The sequence below is a fragment of the Ambystoma mexicanum genome, chromosome 3q, assembly GCF_040938575.1.
Source record: "Ambystoma mexicanum isolate Mex_15411 chromosome 3q, UKY_AmexF1_1, whole genome shotgun sequence".
Taxonomy (NCBI): domain Eukaryota; kingdom Metazoa; phylum Chordata; class Amphibia; order Caudata; family Ambystomatidae; genus Ambystoma; species Ambystoma mexicanum.
Window position 1 is genome coordinate 756714208 of NC_090926.1, and position 17018 is coordinate 756731225.

The 17018-nt window shown below is 45.0% G+C and overlaps 1 protein-coding gene across 2 annotated transcripts in view; it reads left to right on the forward strand.

Moving 5' to 3' along the window:
• The window catches only part of UNC13D (unc-13 homolog D), a 2023528-nt gene that overhangs the window by 1743024 nt on the left and 263486 nt on the right, over positions 1-17018 (forward strand). For both annotated transcript variants that reach the window (XM_069654742.1, XM_069654741.1), the window contains exon 30: positions 12316-12436. In XM_069654742.1, the coding sequence (XP_069510843.1) occupies positions 12316-12436 (121 nt within the window). The remainder of the gene's footprint in view (positions 1-12315; positions 12437-17018) is intronic.

Genomic DNA, 17018 nt, shown 5'->3' on the forward strand with positions numbered 1-17018 from the left:
TAGAGTCTTCCTCACTGTGTTCTTCCCTCCTCACTGTGTTCTTCCCTCCTGGATTGAAGTTTGTGATCATGGAAAAGCCATTTGTTCCTTTCCTTGGTTCGGGCAGGTGTGGGGGGCATCATTGGTTAGAGTTTCAACCAATGGAGCTGTGAGGGCTGTTTTTGGACTTTCAAGAGGTGACCACATCACTGCATTTAAGAAAGAATTGCATTGGCACCAGTTAAGCAGAGAATCAAGCATAAGATTCTGTCACTTATAAATGTCAGAATCTGGCTTCCCCTCCATACCTCAGTAAGAGGCTCTCGCTAAAACAACCAGGTCGGGTGCTGCGTTCCACTAAAAATCTTCATCTGAATCAACCACGGTTTCACCTGAGAAGATTCGGTGACATGAGCTTTGAATTCCATGCACTGAAGGAGTGGAACTCCTTGTCATCTTTTGTCAGATCATCACAAGCACTGACAATGTTTAAGAGGAGTATTAAAACCCTACTCTTTACTAGTAATTGTAATTGTAATTGGTTATTTATAAAACGCTTAATACCCAGAGGTTTCTAAGCGCGGACCCAGGGATCAAACCTGTATTGCTCTGTGTCGTCTTTCTTCCAACGCAAGCGCGTTGCCCCTGAGCTATCCTCCCGGGACATTCCTCCCAGACTAATCTCTGACTGTTTCACGCTGCATCCCCGGTACCATTTCTTGGCTTCCTTTTTTTCCTCTCTGTTTTTTGTTATTTTGTGGGCCCGGAGGCCCATAGGCATGTAGCGCCCAATAAGAATTAAAATAAATAAATAACCCCCTGGACACCTGCTGCAGTAAACCAGACTTAGGAAAGAAGCCTGTACTTACACTGATTGTTTTGCCGTGCTGGAGACTTTTTCTCTGAAATGTCCACTGTGAGTACTTACCCGTGGATCCTGGGGTGGGCTGTTATTCAAGATACTCACCCTCAGGTGTCTCTCTGACCTAGGTTTGAGATTCTTTAAAGGTGAGTCTCAACTGTGCTTCTCATTGACTTATGTTGGGATTATACTGCTCTGCTGCCATTTCTTCTCGGGCTTCTAGTTCTGGATCTCTTGATTGGTGTCTCCTCTGGTCCTCCCTGAGGTTGTTTGCCATGGAATCTATATCTGTACAGTAAAACAGACTTAATTCTATGGAACTTTGTTACCTGCACTTGAACTCTACTAAAGTGACTTTTACTAATGTGTATCCTGATTTGTCAGAGGCATTGTGCTTTGAGAAGACATTGTTTTCATCCTCTAGACTGAGATTATCTATCATATATGCATTTGTATTATTTAAATACTATGTCTGAAGGAGCCTACATGTATGTGTTGTACCAGTGTTAGTCCTAGGGGCCTTTAGGACTATTTTACTGGTAGGTGAAAATGTCTGGTTCTATATTCTGCCTACCCCCTGTCTATATAAGTTACATCCGGACCCTGTCCTAGTACCTACCATACATAAAAGGGGTGAGTTGTGTCTATCGGACACTGTGTTAAGCAAGTGCAAGCCCCTAGGGGATTTTACCTGCTTTGTTAGGTTGTGCTGTTGATTCATGTTGGGTGCCGACCTGAGATAGTGGGCCCACCTAAAGGCATGGAGCAAGGAGGCTCCTAAAAGACATTCACTGTGTTTATAATATAATGTTTAGTAGTGTTTATTATATACTATGTACTATTTTCCCTGATAGATATCTACACGTGTAACATAATTAAAGTATATCTTTTTCAGTTATTGGTGTTGTGTATTTTCTAGAGATAAGTGTGAGAGTTAAATCTTGTCACTATATTCACATTTCTGACCCTTAAGGGAGGTGTGGGTACCCTTTCTTGTCAAGAGTGTTACCCCCCCCCCCCTTTAAGGTCAGTGGTTGTAGATTCCTCAGCAGAGGGATGTTCAAAAACCACCGTAACAGTTGGCATCTCAATGGAAACAAAGCTGTGCTCAAGTACTGATTGCTTCAGAGGTCAAGTAATGACTCACAAATATAGCCTTTTCTGCTGAATCCATTATTTTAATCAGGAGCACAGTCTTATTGTGTATTTTGTTTTGGCATGTAAAGCATGCCTTGTCAGTACTCTTTCATATACCTTGAGCTTAGCTAGAGAAGAACACCACGATCTTTGAATCAATGACAAGGGTATCTGTAGTTGGGAATTGTATTCAGCCCACAATTGCCAAAGGTATTTAAGTGGTAGTTGTGGATGTGTTTGAAATGTTGGAGCGTGGGCACTCGGCCCTCATTTTGCTCCTTTTTTGCAGAGTTTATTTTGTGCCTTAAAAACAAGTTAGCATAATCCCCTATTCTCAGTGCAGGGCACATTCCCCTGGAATTGGAGTGAGTGATGGATACTGGGTCCAACATCAGTGTTTCTAGGCTATTTTGTTAAACTGACAGTCCCTCTTTTGTGTTGTTTTATGTACTAATATTAGTAAATATCCCCAGATTCTCTTTTGAGCATGAAGGTGTGGAATCATAACAGATATCTCCTTGCAATGGGTTTAGTGTTAACTGCAATTTTCCTCTCACAGCCAGACACTGTCCCTCCTCCTAGCCAGAAGGTCTCTTGAATGCATGAAACACTTCCATCCAAGTCTGTCTCAGATTCGTCAAGGACTAGGACAGCAGGCTTTAGATAGGTAAGAATCCACATTTATTTCATGCATGTTTACTCTTACTCAGGGGCTTTCTGAAGGTAGATGTCGCCCCCACATCATCTGCAAAGGCACCCTCGCTCCTTAGGCATTTAATAATAATTGGAGCATGAATAGGACTTTGGAGAAGGCTCTGGCAAATGAATTGTCAATGGCATTTCCCCTGCATCCACCACCAAGCAACCAATGAGCTCTTGTTCTTTGAAGTGAGGGATCTCTGTAAAGTGTTTGTGTGAAGAGAGGGAAGCAGATTAGGAACATGCAAAAGGTATTACAAAAGGTAGTCATTCCATTATACATATAAAAGCAGTGCACTGTGTGTAGGAATTTACTAACTCTACTACCCCTAAATATCAGTGCCGTTCTATGCAGGCTGCACTTCTGCGTGAACACGTGATTCACAAATCTGTGTTGCACTAGCACAGTATTTAGAGCAGCAGCAACCAGGCCTCACAGCGTTTAAACCAAGGGATTGTTGTGCCTTCTCAGTGTACACCTTTGTGCTGTGCACTGCAGAACTCCACTTCAATGTCTAAAACCATTGTGTTTTGGGGGGAGGAACAAGCAATAGCAATGAAACAGTGTGTATTAAATAAATTGGAAGGCGGTGTTCTGAAGGGTCAGTTAGAAAAAGGAGGGTTGATTAGTGGAAGGAGATTATTAAAAATAAGGCCTTATCTGATTGGACAAAGGAATAAGCACTTGCATATAGACACGCACAATATTAAATTAGGATTCAAGGGATAATGTGGAAAAAAACCTTAGGTTTGGCTACATCAACGCCTAATACAATTGTTTGCCATTTATTTTATTTATTTATTTATTTGCATTTATAAAGTGCACAGGCGGCCCGAGGGCATCGTGGCGCTATTACAGAAGGCTTTTTCTTATGATACATGCATGACATAGTTATAGCAAATTACACACATACATTAATGTCATAAAATGTATAGTTACTTAAGATGCAATTTACAACGTCGTATCAGTACATGTGGTTCTAGCAGAATAGTTTTCTTTTCAGCAGTTTGCGGAAGGTGGGGTAGGATTTTTCGTTTCTTAGTGAGGTAGGCAGGGCATTCCAGTTCTTGGGGGCAAGGTGCTGTAAGCTGGACCCTCCCGCTTTAGTTATTTTGAAAGTGGGTACGTCTATCTGATTGGAAAGATGTGATTTGGTGGGTCTTGTTGACGAGCGGAGGGTGATTCTTTCTGACAGGTAAGGTGGGGCTTCCATGGAGATGCACCTGTGCGCAATGACCATTGTTTTAAAGAGAATACTTTCTTTGACTGGTAACCAGCGTACATCTTTCCTGGCTTGAGAGATGTGTTCCCTCTTAGGGATGCTAAGGGCTGCTCTAAGAGCACTGTTTTGCGTGACTTGAAGTTTATGAAGGTTTTTGGCCGAGGTGCCCAGAAAGAGTGCATTGCAGTAATCCAGTTTGGTACCAACTGTTGCCCTGGCGATGGATAGGCAACTTGTGGTGGAAAGGAACGGCTGGACGGCGTTGATAACCTTGATGGTGAGTGCGGCGGAGGAGGCTATGGCATTAACTTGGCGGGACATGGAGAGAGAGGAGTCGAGGTGGACCTCAAGCGTTTTTACCACTGTTGAGACTGTGATGGTAGAGTTGTCAATAGTGAATGTTTTGTATTGTAGTGGGAGTTTGTTGAGGGTCTTGCTGGTGCCTACTATGAGGATCTCTGTTTTGTCCCCGTTTAAGCAGAGACCGTTTGCGGCCATCCAAGTCTGGATGGCAGAGTAGATTTTGGTTAGTGCTGTGGGGTCTTGTTCATATATGCCAGGTAGAGGGAGAAGCACCTGGGTATTGTCAGCGTTGTTAGTATACACTATGTTGCGATGGTCCAGGTCGTTGAAAAGCGGGAGGGTGAAGATGTTGTACAGTGTGGGGGCAGTGCAGGAGCCCTGCGGGACTCCGCAATGGATGGTGGTCGGTGAGGCGCAAGCAGTGTCTGAGAAGACTTTCATGAGTCTTCCGTTCAGGAAGGAGGCTACCCAGGCGATGGCTTCTGGTGAGAAGTGGTCTTCTTTTTTTAGGTGCAGCACTAGAATGTCATGGTTAACTAGGTCAAAGGCAGCAGATAGATCTAGTAGGAGGAGAAGTGCCGGTTTGCCTGTGTCCATAATTTCACCCAATTGGATTTTGAGATCGAGTAGTGCGGACTCAGTGCCATGTCCTGGGTGGAAGCCAGATTGTCTTTTGCCTAGGATATGATTCGTTTCAAGATATTGTTGAATTTGGGTGTAAGCGATTTTGTCCAGTATCTTAAGCAAGAAAGGGACAGTGGTGATTGGCCGATAGTTATTTGCGATTTCAGGGTCCAGGGTGCTTTGTTTTAACAGCGGACGCACCCATGCTTCTTTTAGGCTATCAGGTACAGTGTTAGAGTTGAAAGAGGCATTGATGAAAGATTTGAGAAACGGTGCAAGTGTTTCTGCACAGTCTTTGATTAGTTTTGCTGGGCACGCATCTCCTTTGCAATTAGAGGAACTCATTTTGTTCACTACCTCGATTACTTCGAGTTCAGTGACTTCCCTGAATTTTAATGGTGTTATGTGCTCGGCTGGGACTAGTGGGTCTGTGGAGGTGGTCAGCACCTGTTCATTGTTGCGGTTAGTTTGACGTGCTGTGTTAGGTTTTTGTGGTGCTCTTGGATTTTGTCTTGTAGGAGTTCGATTTTCTTTAGTAGGGCAGTTTGTATTGTGTTACACCAGTTTTGATCTTTGACGATGTCTTGAGATTTGGTGGCTGGTGTAGAGAGTTCTTTAAAGATTGCAAAGAGTTCTTTAGATTCAGAGCTTGCGTTGGTGATTTTGTCATTATAGGAGGCCGATTTAGCAGTGTTGATAGCTTTTTTGTATTGCCAGGCAAGTTCTTTGTACGCGGATAGTGTGGCAGGAGCTGGTGTCTTTTGCCAGTTGTTCAGCGCTTTGCGTTTTTGGGTACGGAGTTCTTTTAGTTCGGTGGAGAACCAAGTGTTGGACTGTTTGATGTTTTTAGGTTTTTTCTTCTGCAGGGGGGCGATAATGTCTACAGCGGTGCTAATAACAGATTTGTAAACATCTGCTAGTACCGATGGGTCTGTGGACTCAGGGGGGTTGGTGGTGAGGGTGCTGAGGTGGGGTAGAATCTTTTCTTTAGTGAGGTTTTTTCCACTTCTCGCCAAGGCTGAGGGCATAGGGTTGAGGTTTTTCGTATTGGAGGCTAAGGTGGGAATGAAGAAGTGCATGAGAAGGTGATCTGGCCATGGTGTGGGGGTGATCGAGCTGATGTCGCTTTCACAGTTGTGGTCAGCGACCCAGTCGAGGATACGCCCTTTGCAGTGTGTGGGCAAATCGATTTTCTGGTGAAAGCCTAGTTCCTGTAGAGCTAGAGCTAGGGCTTTGGCTGGTTTATCATTCTTATAGTTGAGGCCGAGGTTAAGGTTGCTTATGAGGATTGTTTTAGAGGATGTTTTTAGGTTTTCCCCGAGTAGGTGTATGATGTCGTGGAAGTCTAGTATTGGGCCAGGTGGGTGGTATACAAGATTGAGGGTGATCGTGGTTTTGGAGGAAAGGGTGATCTTAACTGTGAGGGCATTAGTGTTGTCTCCCAGGTTGGATGGAGTTTGTCTGACCTCTAGGTGGTCCTTAATTATGAGAGCGACACCCCATCCTAGGGAGGTGAGTCGGTCCTGCCTGATGATAGAGTATCCTGGTGGGATAGCTAGTGTGAGAGCAGGCCCCGCAGCACTGTGCAGCCAGGTCTCGGTGATGGCAAGGATGTCGAGGTCTAGGTTGGTAATCAGATCCTGGATCTCTGTGGCATGTGCGGGCACAGACCTAGCGTTAATTGGTGCACATTTATACGTTTTTGGGAGTTGGAGCTTCTTTCAGTTAGTTGGTAACTGGTTTGGTTATGGGGGGGGCGTTATTGTGGCGTTAGGATGTGTCAGTGGTGGTCTAGGTTGGTCTGGTTTGGTTGTAGGTATAGGTGTGTGTGTGGTCTGGGCATCTGGGCGGCCTGGTGAGGTGGTCAGTGAAGGCCGTGAGTCTAGTGGAGGCATGGTATCTGCTCGGGTCTGTGCCATACTGCATGGGGTCCTGGAGCAGAGACCTAATAGTTGGTTTCTTTTTATGGTGGGTCTGGGGCGTGTAGTTCTGACAGGAGTGTGGTGTGTAGTTTGGATTTTGCATAGAGTGAAGAAGGAGGGAAAGAAATGGCTAGGTGGGATGTCAGAGGGGTATAGGTTTTTAGAGACTAATATGTTGGTCATGCGTGGGTAGTGCAGCAGGTGGATACATTTGCAAGGGTTTCAGCACAGGACAATAGCTGAATGAGTTATTAATATGCAGAGCCGGCTTGGCACAGTGACGCATAGGTATATAGGCCGGCTTCAGCAAGGCATAGGTAGAAAATACAGTGCGACTTGGGCCTGGAGATATAGAGATACAGAGTAAAGTTCAATAATGAACTCGGCACGCTGGGCGCAGCATAGAGTGATACATGGATACCAAAGTGGGTAACAGTCGTGGTACAATTATGGTGCGTCGTAGGCAGACTAGAACACAATTCAGCAGTGGTGGCAGGCTAAAACATAATTCAGTGGAGGGGCAGGTAAAGACACAATTCAGCAGTGGTGGCAGGCTAAAACAATTCTGCAGTGGTGGCGGGCTAAAACACAATTCAGTGGAGGGGTCAGGCTAAGACACAATTCAGCAGTGGTGGCAGGCTAAAACACAATTCAGCAGTGGTGGCAGGCTAAGACACAATTCAGCAGTGGTGGCAGGGTAAGACACAATTCAGCAATGGTGGCAGGCTAGAACACAATTCAATGGAGGGGGCAGGCTAAGACACAATTCAGCAGTGGTGGCAGGCCAAGACACAATTCAGCAGTGGTGGCAGGCCAAGACACAGTTCAGCAGTGGTGGCGGGCTAAGACACAATTCAGTGGAGGGAGCAGGTTAGGTACCGCAAGAAGGAAGGTAAGCATTTGCATCGATATTAGGTGACTAGGGATGTCAGTACGACACATGCAGGCTCGAGACAGTAGCGCTCATTGAATTTCAGCGGTTCTGTGCATGAGGGTAGGGAACAAGACTTTATCAGGAGAATACTACTTGGGCAGGGTCATCAACGCATAATGCAATACAAATGTGCGGCCAGATAAGAGTTTGGCAAAGTTCGGATACAACTTGCGGGGGACAGAGTATGCTGCTTCCGTGAGAGTTCAGAATATGAGGGAAGGTATTAGCGTACAGGGTTACTCACCAGCATACCGGTATTTAAGTGGGGAGGTAGCGGTGAGCGTTGACCATTGCGCACCGGGGTGAACAGGGGAGGAACAGGCCTTTTTCCATCAGACGGCTTCCGCCTACCGGCGTCGTTGATAGGCTGATAAATGTGATAGTTGCTTAGCAACTAGTTGCAGCCTCGTTTCCGTGCCGCGTTGCGCCTGCCATTTTGGCATCAGGCCGGAAGTGCGGACAGAAATTAAGTGTAACGAAATGCTGTGTGCACTGGCACATTTTGAGGCAAAAATGCGGCAATTTTGGCGTTGGTATAGTGCAGCTGGCACAGGTGGGATTTGAATGCTCTGTGAGGATTGGCCTCACCGTGTGGGAGATGATTTTTGCTGTTGCTGGGATCAGGCTGTGGTCCGGTGCCGCGGGCAGAGATCGGGGTGCAGGATCACGAAGCGTGTTAGGAGGTGGGCTCCAGCCCTCTCAGCTCCGTGAAGCACAGTGCACAGCCATGAATTGGGTATATCATCATTAGCCGCAAAATGGAAACGGCGTTCAGTTATGTAAATTTGTTAAAATACTGTTGCCTCCTAGAGATTCACTCTATTTAGACCTGAATGAATTGCTGACAAAGGGAGTCCTAAATTATATGGATTTGTTTAGAACAAAAATGTATGAAATTTTGGAAACTATTGATGTATCTATTGAAGATTTGAAAACAAGGCTAACAAGAAACAAACGCAAGTTGTATGATTGGAACTGGACTATGATCTTGGACCAAAACAAGGAATATTCGACTTATATAGAATATTCACACAAACCTTATATCTTATTAAATGTCCATGTAATAAGGTGAGAAATATTTACCTAAGATTCAGATTGAATCAACTTTCTACTCTAGAGCACATGCAAAAATGTGACCAGTTGAGACCATTGAGGGGTGACCTAAGTTGTCGCTTCTGTATGTGTGAAGAACAGACAGAAACAATAAAACATCTATTGGTCTATTGTCCTCACTTTGAGGAAGATAGACGCTTGCTTCTGGGGGAATATGCTCCAGCTCAATCTTATATTGCAAGAGATGTATTCTGGGAACGTTCTATGCAAGGAGAAAGCATGCATTTGATTCTGGTTTTGTCACGTCTATTATTTAAAAGTCTTGGCAAATACAAATTTGGAAATTAATCTGCTTTCTCTTTAAGAAATATATTGTCGAGTGATTGCAGCAGAAATAACTCTAAGTTGCATTAATCTGTTGGACAGTTTTTTTTTTCTTATAAGGTCAAAGTGTGATCGCAAGAAAAGTGTGTGTTTATCAGCTTGTTATTAGAAAAGTATGAATTGTTAATTTGTAATTACCTATATGATGTATTTTAGCTAAAAGTAATGAAATCTTGTGAATTATATCTATTTTTTTATGCTGGTGTTGTAAAGGTTTATGATTTTTCCGTAAACTATAAACAACTTTTAAATTAAAAAAAATTATGGGAGCCGTTTATATAAAAACTTTTTTTACTTGCATTGAATGAAATGAGTTTAATGCATAATAGAAGGCCACTTTGACGTGCCATAGAATAGGGCCTGTGACGGGGTGAGGGCCATGACCCTGCCAGGGGGGAGAATGAGGACCCCGCTCAATCTGGGGTAGGATGTAAACCACAATAAAAGCCCAGGGCAACCCTGTCCCACATTTGGGAAGTAGGAGTTGGGAATCCTCAGTCCCCATAAAATCCCCCCTGCCACAAAGGTCAACTCTGATACTGCTCTTGTTATCTCAATGCCTGCCACAATAGTTGCTGGCCACAGTTCTCACTTTGTTTTTTCATAACTGCTACTCCCAGAATTCCTTTGCGAGACACCAGAAAAACCCAGACCCTAACCAAACAACAAGAGGACCTGAAAGGCAACAAACCCTGCTTACTGTGAACCGGTATCATAATGCAACAGCAAGCAGCACCCCAGAAGAGCAAATAACTCACCAGAAAATCAGATTTCCAGCCCACAGCAAGACAGACTATTTGTATAAGTGTGCTGGAAAAGGGTGAGAGACTTAGAGGGTTTTTTAAACCCTTTCAGCTTTGTAGCACGCCTCCTGGGGCTCCCGATTCGTACAGGAGGTGAGGTGGTGAGCGCTGCAGCCAATTGGGGTGCTGGGGGGTGGGGTGAAAGGTACTGAATCACCAGCCCACGCTATACAAACAGACAGAAGAATAGGCAGAGTGTGGGGGGTGAGGTCAAAAAAGGAGCTGGAGTGGGGCCATAAGACGAGGGGGAGTGGAGTGTTGGAGAGTCAATCGCAGAGCTTTGAAAAGGTGAGGTACTTGAGAGAGAGTGGTATCAGTGGTGTATAGTGTAGTGTGTGTGTTGTAAAAATTGGGAAGGGGCAGTTTAGGAGGTGAGAGAGGAAGGTAGAAGGTCATGTGTGAGCAGTAGAGTAGTTAGTGTAGTAGTTAGTGTTGGAGGGAGGGAGCATTAGGCGAGAGTGCAGCTAGTAGAGAGGGATGTAGAATTAGGGTGCAAAGAACAGGCTGTAGTAGAGAGGTGGGGGAGGGTGTGAAGTGGAAGGGTGATCAGGACACCATATCCCTGAGTATGGTGGAGTGGAGAGGAGAGCAGTAGTAGTGCAGAGAGAACTGTAGTAGTAGGACAGACAGAGTAGTGGCATCAAAGGGTGGAGGCGATGACTAGAGAGAGCAGTAATAGTTAAGGCAGCAAGAGCAATAGTCGTAGATAAAGTAGCAGCAGTGAGAGAATAGTAGCAGAGATAGAGTAGTAGTAATAGTGCGTGTAGAAGGGAGAGCTGTAGTAGTGTGGACAAGGTACAGTAGTAGTAGTAGAATGTATAGGGAAAGGAGGTAACATTGGAGGTAGTTGGAAGGAGAGAGAGTAATATCAGAGGGGCAGAGGAGAAGGCGGCAAAGGAGAGTAGTGAGGAAATAGAGGACTTTAAGGTAGAATGGTGCAAACATACCACCCTGTTAGTACAAACCGTTGGTAGTTAGGGGCAGGTAGATGGTCAGTGTGGGAGCTAGACAGCCTGCGTACAGGGCAACCACCAACAAAATAAGGCAGTGCTTAGACAGTAGGGGTTATCAAGCAGTAGCACTTACTGGGATATAGGGATGCCTGAGCTAGGTCGGGAATCTCACGGGAGGCAAGAAAGAGAGGGGTGGCCCTAGTGCCACTCCCCAACCCCCTTTTCCAGCTGGAACCTCCAATCAATTTTCTGTCTAAAAATATTGCTACAAAGACCAGTCCATATACCTTGCATTGCATTTAAATAAATCTCTGCAACCGTCCTCAAGACTCCGTGAAATTATTCAGGCCATCTCTGACAGTCCTCATGTATACCCTAAATTCAAAATTGCAGGAAATCTATAAAGTTGCTGCATGGAAATTGACCATGTATCTCATACCTTTGCAAGGTATTATTACATGGATATTGGCATTAGAGCGAGGTAAGAGTGACTAAGCTGTCTTGATAAATCTCTTCAGATGATAGTCTGGCACTTGTTGACCAAAACTCCCATCTCATCAGGTAAGTACTGATTGCTACTCTTGAATGAGCAAGTGAATCTATGAAATGTGTTAAAGGATGGAGAAAGATATGTTATTACCGTTCTCCCAGCATTAGTATTTTTTATAGATTTACATGCCACATGGTACAGTTTTCCAGTGTGTGGAAGCCTACGATAGAACAACCACTGCTAAAAATATTCTAAAATGACTTCCTAATTTGGCTCCAAATCGCATTCAGCCATTGGAGGGGAAGAGAAAAAGGACTAAAAAGACACAAAGTTGTATATGTTCAGGTCAAACACAGGAAGAATCTATATATGGTGTCAGTGCAGGAGAACTCCAGTTACAGATGAGTAACTTCTCTGTCACCCATTCGGAGGGTGTTCTTTTAATAAAGGGATGTTTATGAAGGCTTAGTAATGCACAGCCTGAATCTGATGTAGAAACTGCTTCACAACAGTTATTTGGAAGATTATCTGGTGTTGAGCATGTTGAATTATTTTTTCTTCCCAGCTCTTGCAGGGACTAATGCGAGAAGTCTACAGACGTCTGCAGTGTTCCAACCACTGTCCTTTATCTAACCCTACCCTTCATAGCTGTGTTGCTTGATCCCTGCTGAGTTAACTCCAATGTGTGGCTACTCCTTTCTAATCTGAACCCTGGAAGTAGTAGTCCGCTTTCTGTTGGCACACAGATCTAACTACATGTGTTTCAGAAATGTTCTGCTTCTGAACTGCCTTTGTGATGGGTTTTGGTAGAATGTTTCTGACTTTATAATACATTCATCAAAATTCATATATGGGAATGTAAATCACCTGGAGTGTAGCCTAATTCACTGACTTCTCTGAAATAAAAGATGACCCTCGCCATGTCTTCTGTCGTTTGCTCTGCTTTCAGATCGCAGCTGACACAGAGAAATTTGGGGCTGTGACAGTGAAGGCATTCTACCACCATTCAGAACAGAAACTACGGCTGGACATCCTTAATGCAGTCAACCTTGTCCCATTGGACTCTAATGGTGAGTGTCTCTGGTAACTCCCCACTCAAGGGTCCAACCACCAGCAGGAATCAGAACCAGGTAGTGTGGGATGGGGAAAGCTGACCCTCCATGTATGCCAGTCCTCTCAGGAGTCTGGAGACACAGGTTAGTGGCTCAGAAAAGTGATTAGTAAATACCAGCTGATGACTGTATTACCTGGGAAGGTAAAGTCTAACACTGCATAAATATTGCCTATGTTTAGGATTTTGATCCGTAGACAAGTCTGCGCATGGATTGTAATCTTTCAGCTGATATATCCTTAGGACACTAATAGGGCAAGCTTTCCCTTGCCTATTACATCCTTTTGTTTTTGGCATTTCTTTCTTTGATTTTTCTAAACCCGTCATAATATTGATGGTATTTGGTAAACATACCCCAATGCTCCAATAACAAGGATGTTAACTATGCCACACCGATGATTCCCAAGAGAGTGCAACCTGTATCTTTGAGAGCTGTGGATCTTAAGCTAATAAAAAAATGTATAGAATATTGCTGCTCTGTACGACAATGACAACTCATATTGAGTTAAAATTCAAGATTTTTAGTTGCTATACAAAGCAGAGTGCATTGCTCATTTGGGAGGAACTTTGAGGCATATCTTCTAATTGATGCTGTAATGCGTGACTGAAATAGTCAATTTCCAATGGATTGTGTACTCACACGGATGCTTCATCTAAGATATATTCCTACTGCTTTAGTAAATCTAGAAAACGTTTTCAACAGCAGGGGACGCTGTCCGCATTGGTGTCAATGTCTCTCAGCAGGCATCAGCTTCGAGATCATACTTGACGTCATCGTCGGTATGAGTAGCTCACACTGTGCCCTTTACCTCAGTTCGTTTTCCTACATGCTCAGCATGCCTCTCGGAACTGCTAATTCACACTTTAGAAAAAATACATTTCTGATGTACTCTATGAAAATCGTACTTCTCCAGCATGGGGTCTTTGATGGATTTGCATGCTCATGAATATTCCCTGTTGTCATGCTGGGAATCCACAAACTATTGGGCCATCGCTCAAGGGAATGTTTGTCATTCCTCTTCACTTGGCAGGGTTATACCAGCACCATTGTCGATTCCCTCAGCAGGGAGCTACAGTCTTGTCATGAGTGTGAACTCCATCAGGATAAGGTTCAACGACTGTTCAGGAAGTGTGGTCAACACCAGATCGATCTGTTTGCCACTGCGAGGAACCCCAAGTGCCAACTGTTCACCAGCAGGCCTCCTCAGGGGAGGAGCCTGGGGGATGCCTTCTCCATCCCTTGGGAGGGACTGGTTCTTTACGCGTTTCATCTGATTCCTCTTATCTACAAGTACTCAATGCACACAAAACGACACAATGTAGGTTGATCCTGGTTGCTCAGGCATGGCCTCGTCAAATCTGGCACACTGACCTGCTGCAGCTGTCGGTGGCATCGTGTATCAAGCTTCCTCCTCTTCCAGACCTATTGTCCAGGGTAGGCTGACACGTCCTACACCATGACCCGGCGTCCCGCAACTTGACGGGCTGGCTCCTGCAGGCCTAGAATTTGGACACTTTCAGTTACCCTTGGAATGCCGTGAGGTCCTATCGAGTGCTAGACCACCAACAACTGTGTCCTGCTATAAACATAAGTGGATGAGGTTCTCTGTGTGGCATCAGTCTCAATGACTCAATCCTGGTCAGATAAAAGCCAACCAAATCATGCCTTATCTTCTGTCCTTAGCAAAAGCAGGCCTAGCAAACTCTTCCATTAAGGTTAATTTGGCTGCTAACTCATTGCACTCGGAAGTCTGACGTGCCTTCTCTTTGGTCCTCAAAGGACTTTTCAGAACTGTTCCTCCAGTCAAAGCACCAGCCCCAGCTGAGTTTGGTGCTTTCCAAGTGGATGGGTCCTCCATTTGAACCACTTCATCGGGCACCAAATTTCTCTCATGGAAAACCGTTTTCTTGGTTGCTATCACGTCTGCCATATGTGTTTGAGAAGTGCAGATACTTCTTTGCAAACACTCATATTTGGTTTTCCACCTTTCCAGGTGTGCGCTTCGCACCCACCCTTCTTTTAAGGCCTAAGGTGCTACCAGAATTTCATCTCAATGAGCCTATAAACCTTAAATTTGTATTCGGCTCTTCATCCTCCCCGGGCAGAGAGGATACTGCATTCATTGAACATTTCCTGTGCTCTGATGTTTTATATTTCACGCACAAAAGACTTTCCAAGACTTTGCAGCTCTTTGAGGCTTTTGGGCCAGTTGATAAAGGGAAGGCCCTGTCTAGGGCTTCCATCTCCCGATGGCTATCCAGCTGCATTTCACATTGTCACCGGCTCGCCAACAGGTCTCTTCACGGCAGGCCCAGGGCTCATTCCACCAGAGGTGTGGCTGCAACAACGGCTTTCCTGTCTGGTGTTTCCCTGCTGGACATCTGCAGTGCTGCTACTTGGGGGGTCTTCCCACACCTTCACGAGATCCTACTACTATATCAACAGGGATTCCAGAGAGGAGTCTTGTGTCAGGCAGGCCGTGCTGCACAACCTTTTTGCCTAAGGTGAGTGTTCCAAAGGTGAGTTCACATTGCTTCTGCTCAGCTGTTCCACCTACCATGGTTGTGTTGGTTGTTGTACTGCTGTTTATTTGTATTCATGAGCATGTCGATCCATGAAAGACCCCATGCTGGATAAGGAACCAGTTAATTACCTGTAACTGAGCATGGGTCTTTCAAGGATTGAAATGCGACCCTCCCTTCTACCCCGCTATGGCTCTTCATTGGTTCCTACTGCCATGGTTACGTGTGCTTTTAAATTTGAAGATGGTCACAAGGGATGGAGCTTGGGAAGACAACTGCCATTGATTGGGACAGTATGACCTAAAGTGACAGCAATGGGCTATATAAGTGATGAGCAGTTTCTTTACATTTTAAAGCAACACTGCTTTAACATTTCAGGGGGTACCCAGCCTAATGACAGGGAATATTCATAAGCATCTGAATGCCAAAATGTCGCCATAATGTCGTTGACTTATCCTCACAGGATATATCTCTGGTGTCTCTATACTGCCCACAAAGTAGTCAACTGTGGCTTGCGTCTATCAATGACACCAAAGGCACTAAAAGAGAGGTCCATCTTGGACTTGTGGCGCTTGAACAAGTTTTTCGCAGACCCTAAAGCTCCAGGATTGGATGGTGTCATTCGACCTCCAGAACACTTACTTCCATGTGTCTATACTCCCCAACCACAGGAAGTACACGAGGTTTGTGATTGGCTGTCCTCACTTCCAGTTTCAAGACCTGCCTTTCAGGCTCACCTCCTGTGAGGAATTGCCACCTGACAAGGGTGCACATTTTTTTATTTGTATTTATTAATAAAAAAAAGGCAGTTTAGTCCATCTCTGAAAGGTTAATCTGCCGATCAGATTTCTCTTTCATAAACTCCATGCCAAAAGCATAGTATGTATCATTGTCCTGCTACATCAGTATCCTTATTCACAGCACCTGCTCTGCCTGTGGCACTGAGCAGGTTCAGAGGTCACAGATGCCCAAATTACAGCAGCAGCAATAGACAAGTCTCAGCGGCACAGGGGCGGCATTTAAGATATGCCCCCCTGTACCAAAACTACAATAATTATAAGTAACCTTTCATGATGGCAGGATGATCTCTAAAATAAAGCTATGCCTGATTTTAGGCATAGTGCATGGTAATCTTATGCTCATGACCGCCACATCACTATTGATATCACACATGTGTCAGCTCCTGTGAATCAGCTCTGCTGTGGAAGGTCATGTGTATTCTGATCAACCGGGTGTAGCCGACCAAATGGCAGGACAGGAACCTTGAGGGCAGGACCTCCTCTTTGAACTCTTTGTGAGGGCTGGTAACACACTCTGCCTGAGACAGCTGCACAGCTGGCAGCTTCCCTTGGCTTGGGCATCAAAGGAGTACACCCATTCAAAAGGAGTAGCCTCACACCAGGGTGCTGCATCAATAAGGGCCATTGTTCTTACTGAGAACGGAACGGTGTGGGATGATGATAGGCAGTAGGGCTCTGGCCAATGTAAGGACACTGTCATAATTTTGTTTCTCGTTGTTCCTCTCTCTCTTTCCTGTCCCCTCCACTTCCTTTGGAGAAATGCACTTTGGGTGTGACATCAGATTGGTAGAGTCCACTCTGTTCAATAACAGAGATTGCAACACTAAAGCCTCACCTGAGAAGTTTAGCCTTTAATAGAAGGGGTCTTCCACACCTACAGCAGATTTATTCTGAAGAACTCACTGGACTTCCTTTGATAAAGATGTACTTTCGAAAGCCCTCAGCCTGAGGGGAAGAAGGAACCGTCTGAGGCAGAAAAAATATCTGTCCCTACCCACTCCCTGGGCACATCAGGAGTGACGTCTGCTGTGGGCCAGGGCCTACCACTCTGCAATGGAATCTCTTAGAGCTTGGAGAGCAGACCCTGAATGAAATCATCCTGTCCTCGAGTCCCGCTAAGTGGGCCTCACAACAACTCGAGGGTCAGACCAGCCGAAGTTCACCTTTCTTAAGCACCAAACTGTTTTCTCCATCTTCACCTCACCTGGAAAAGAGGGA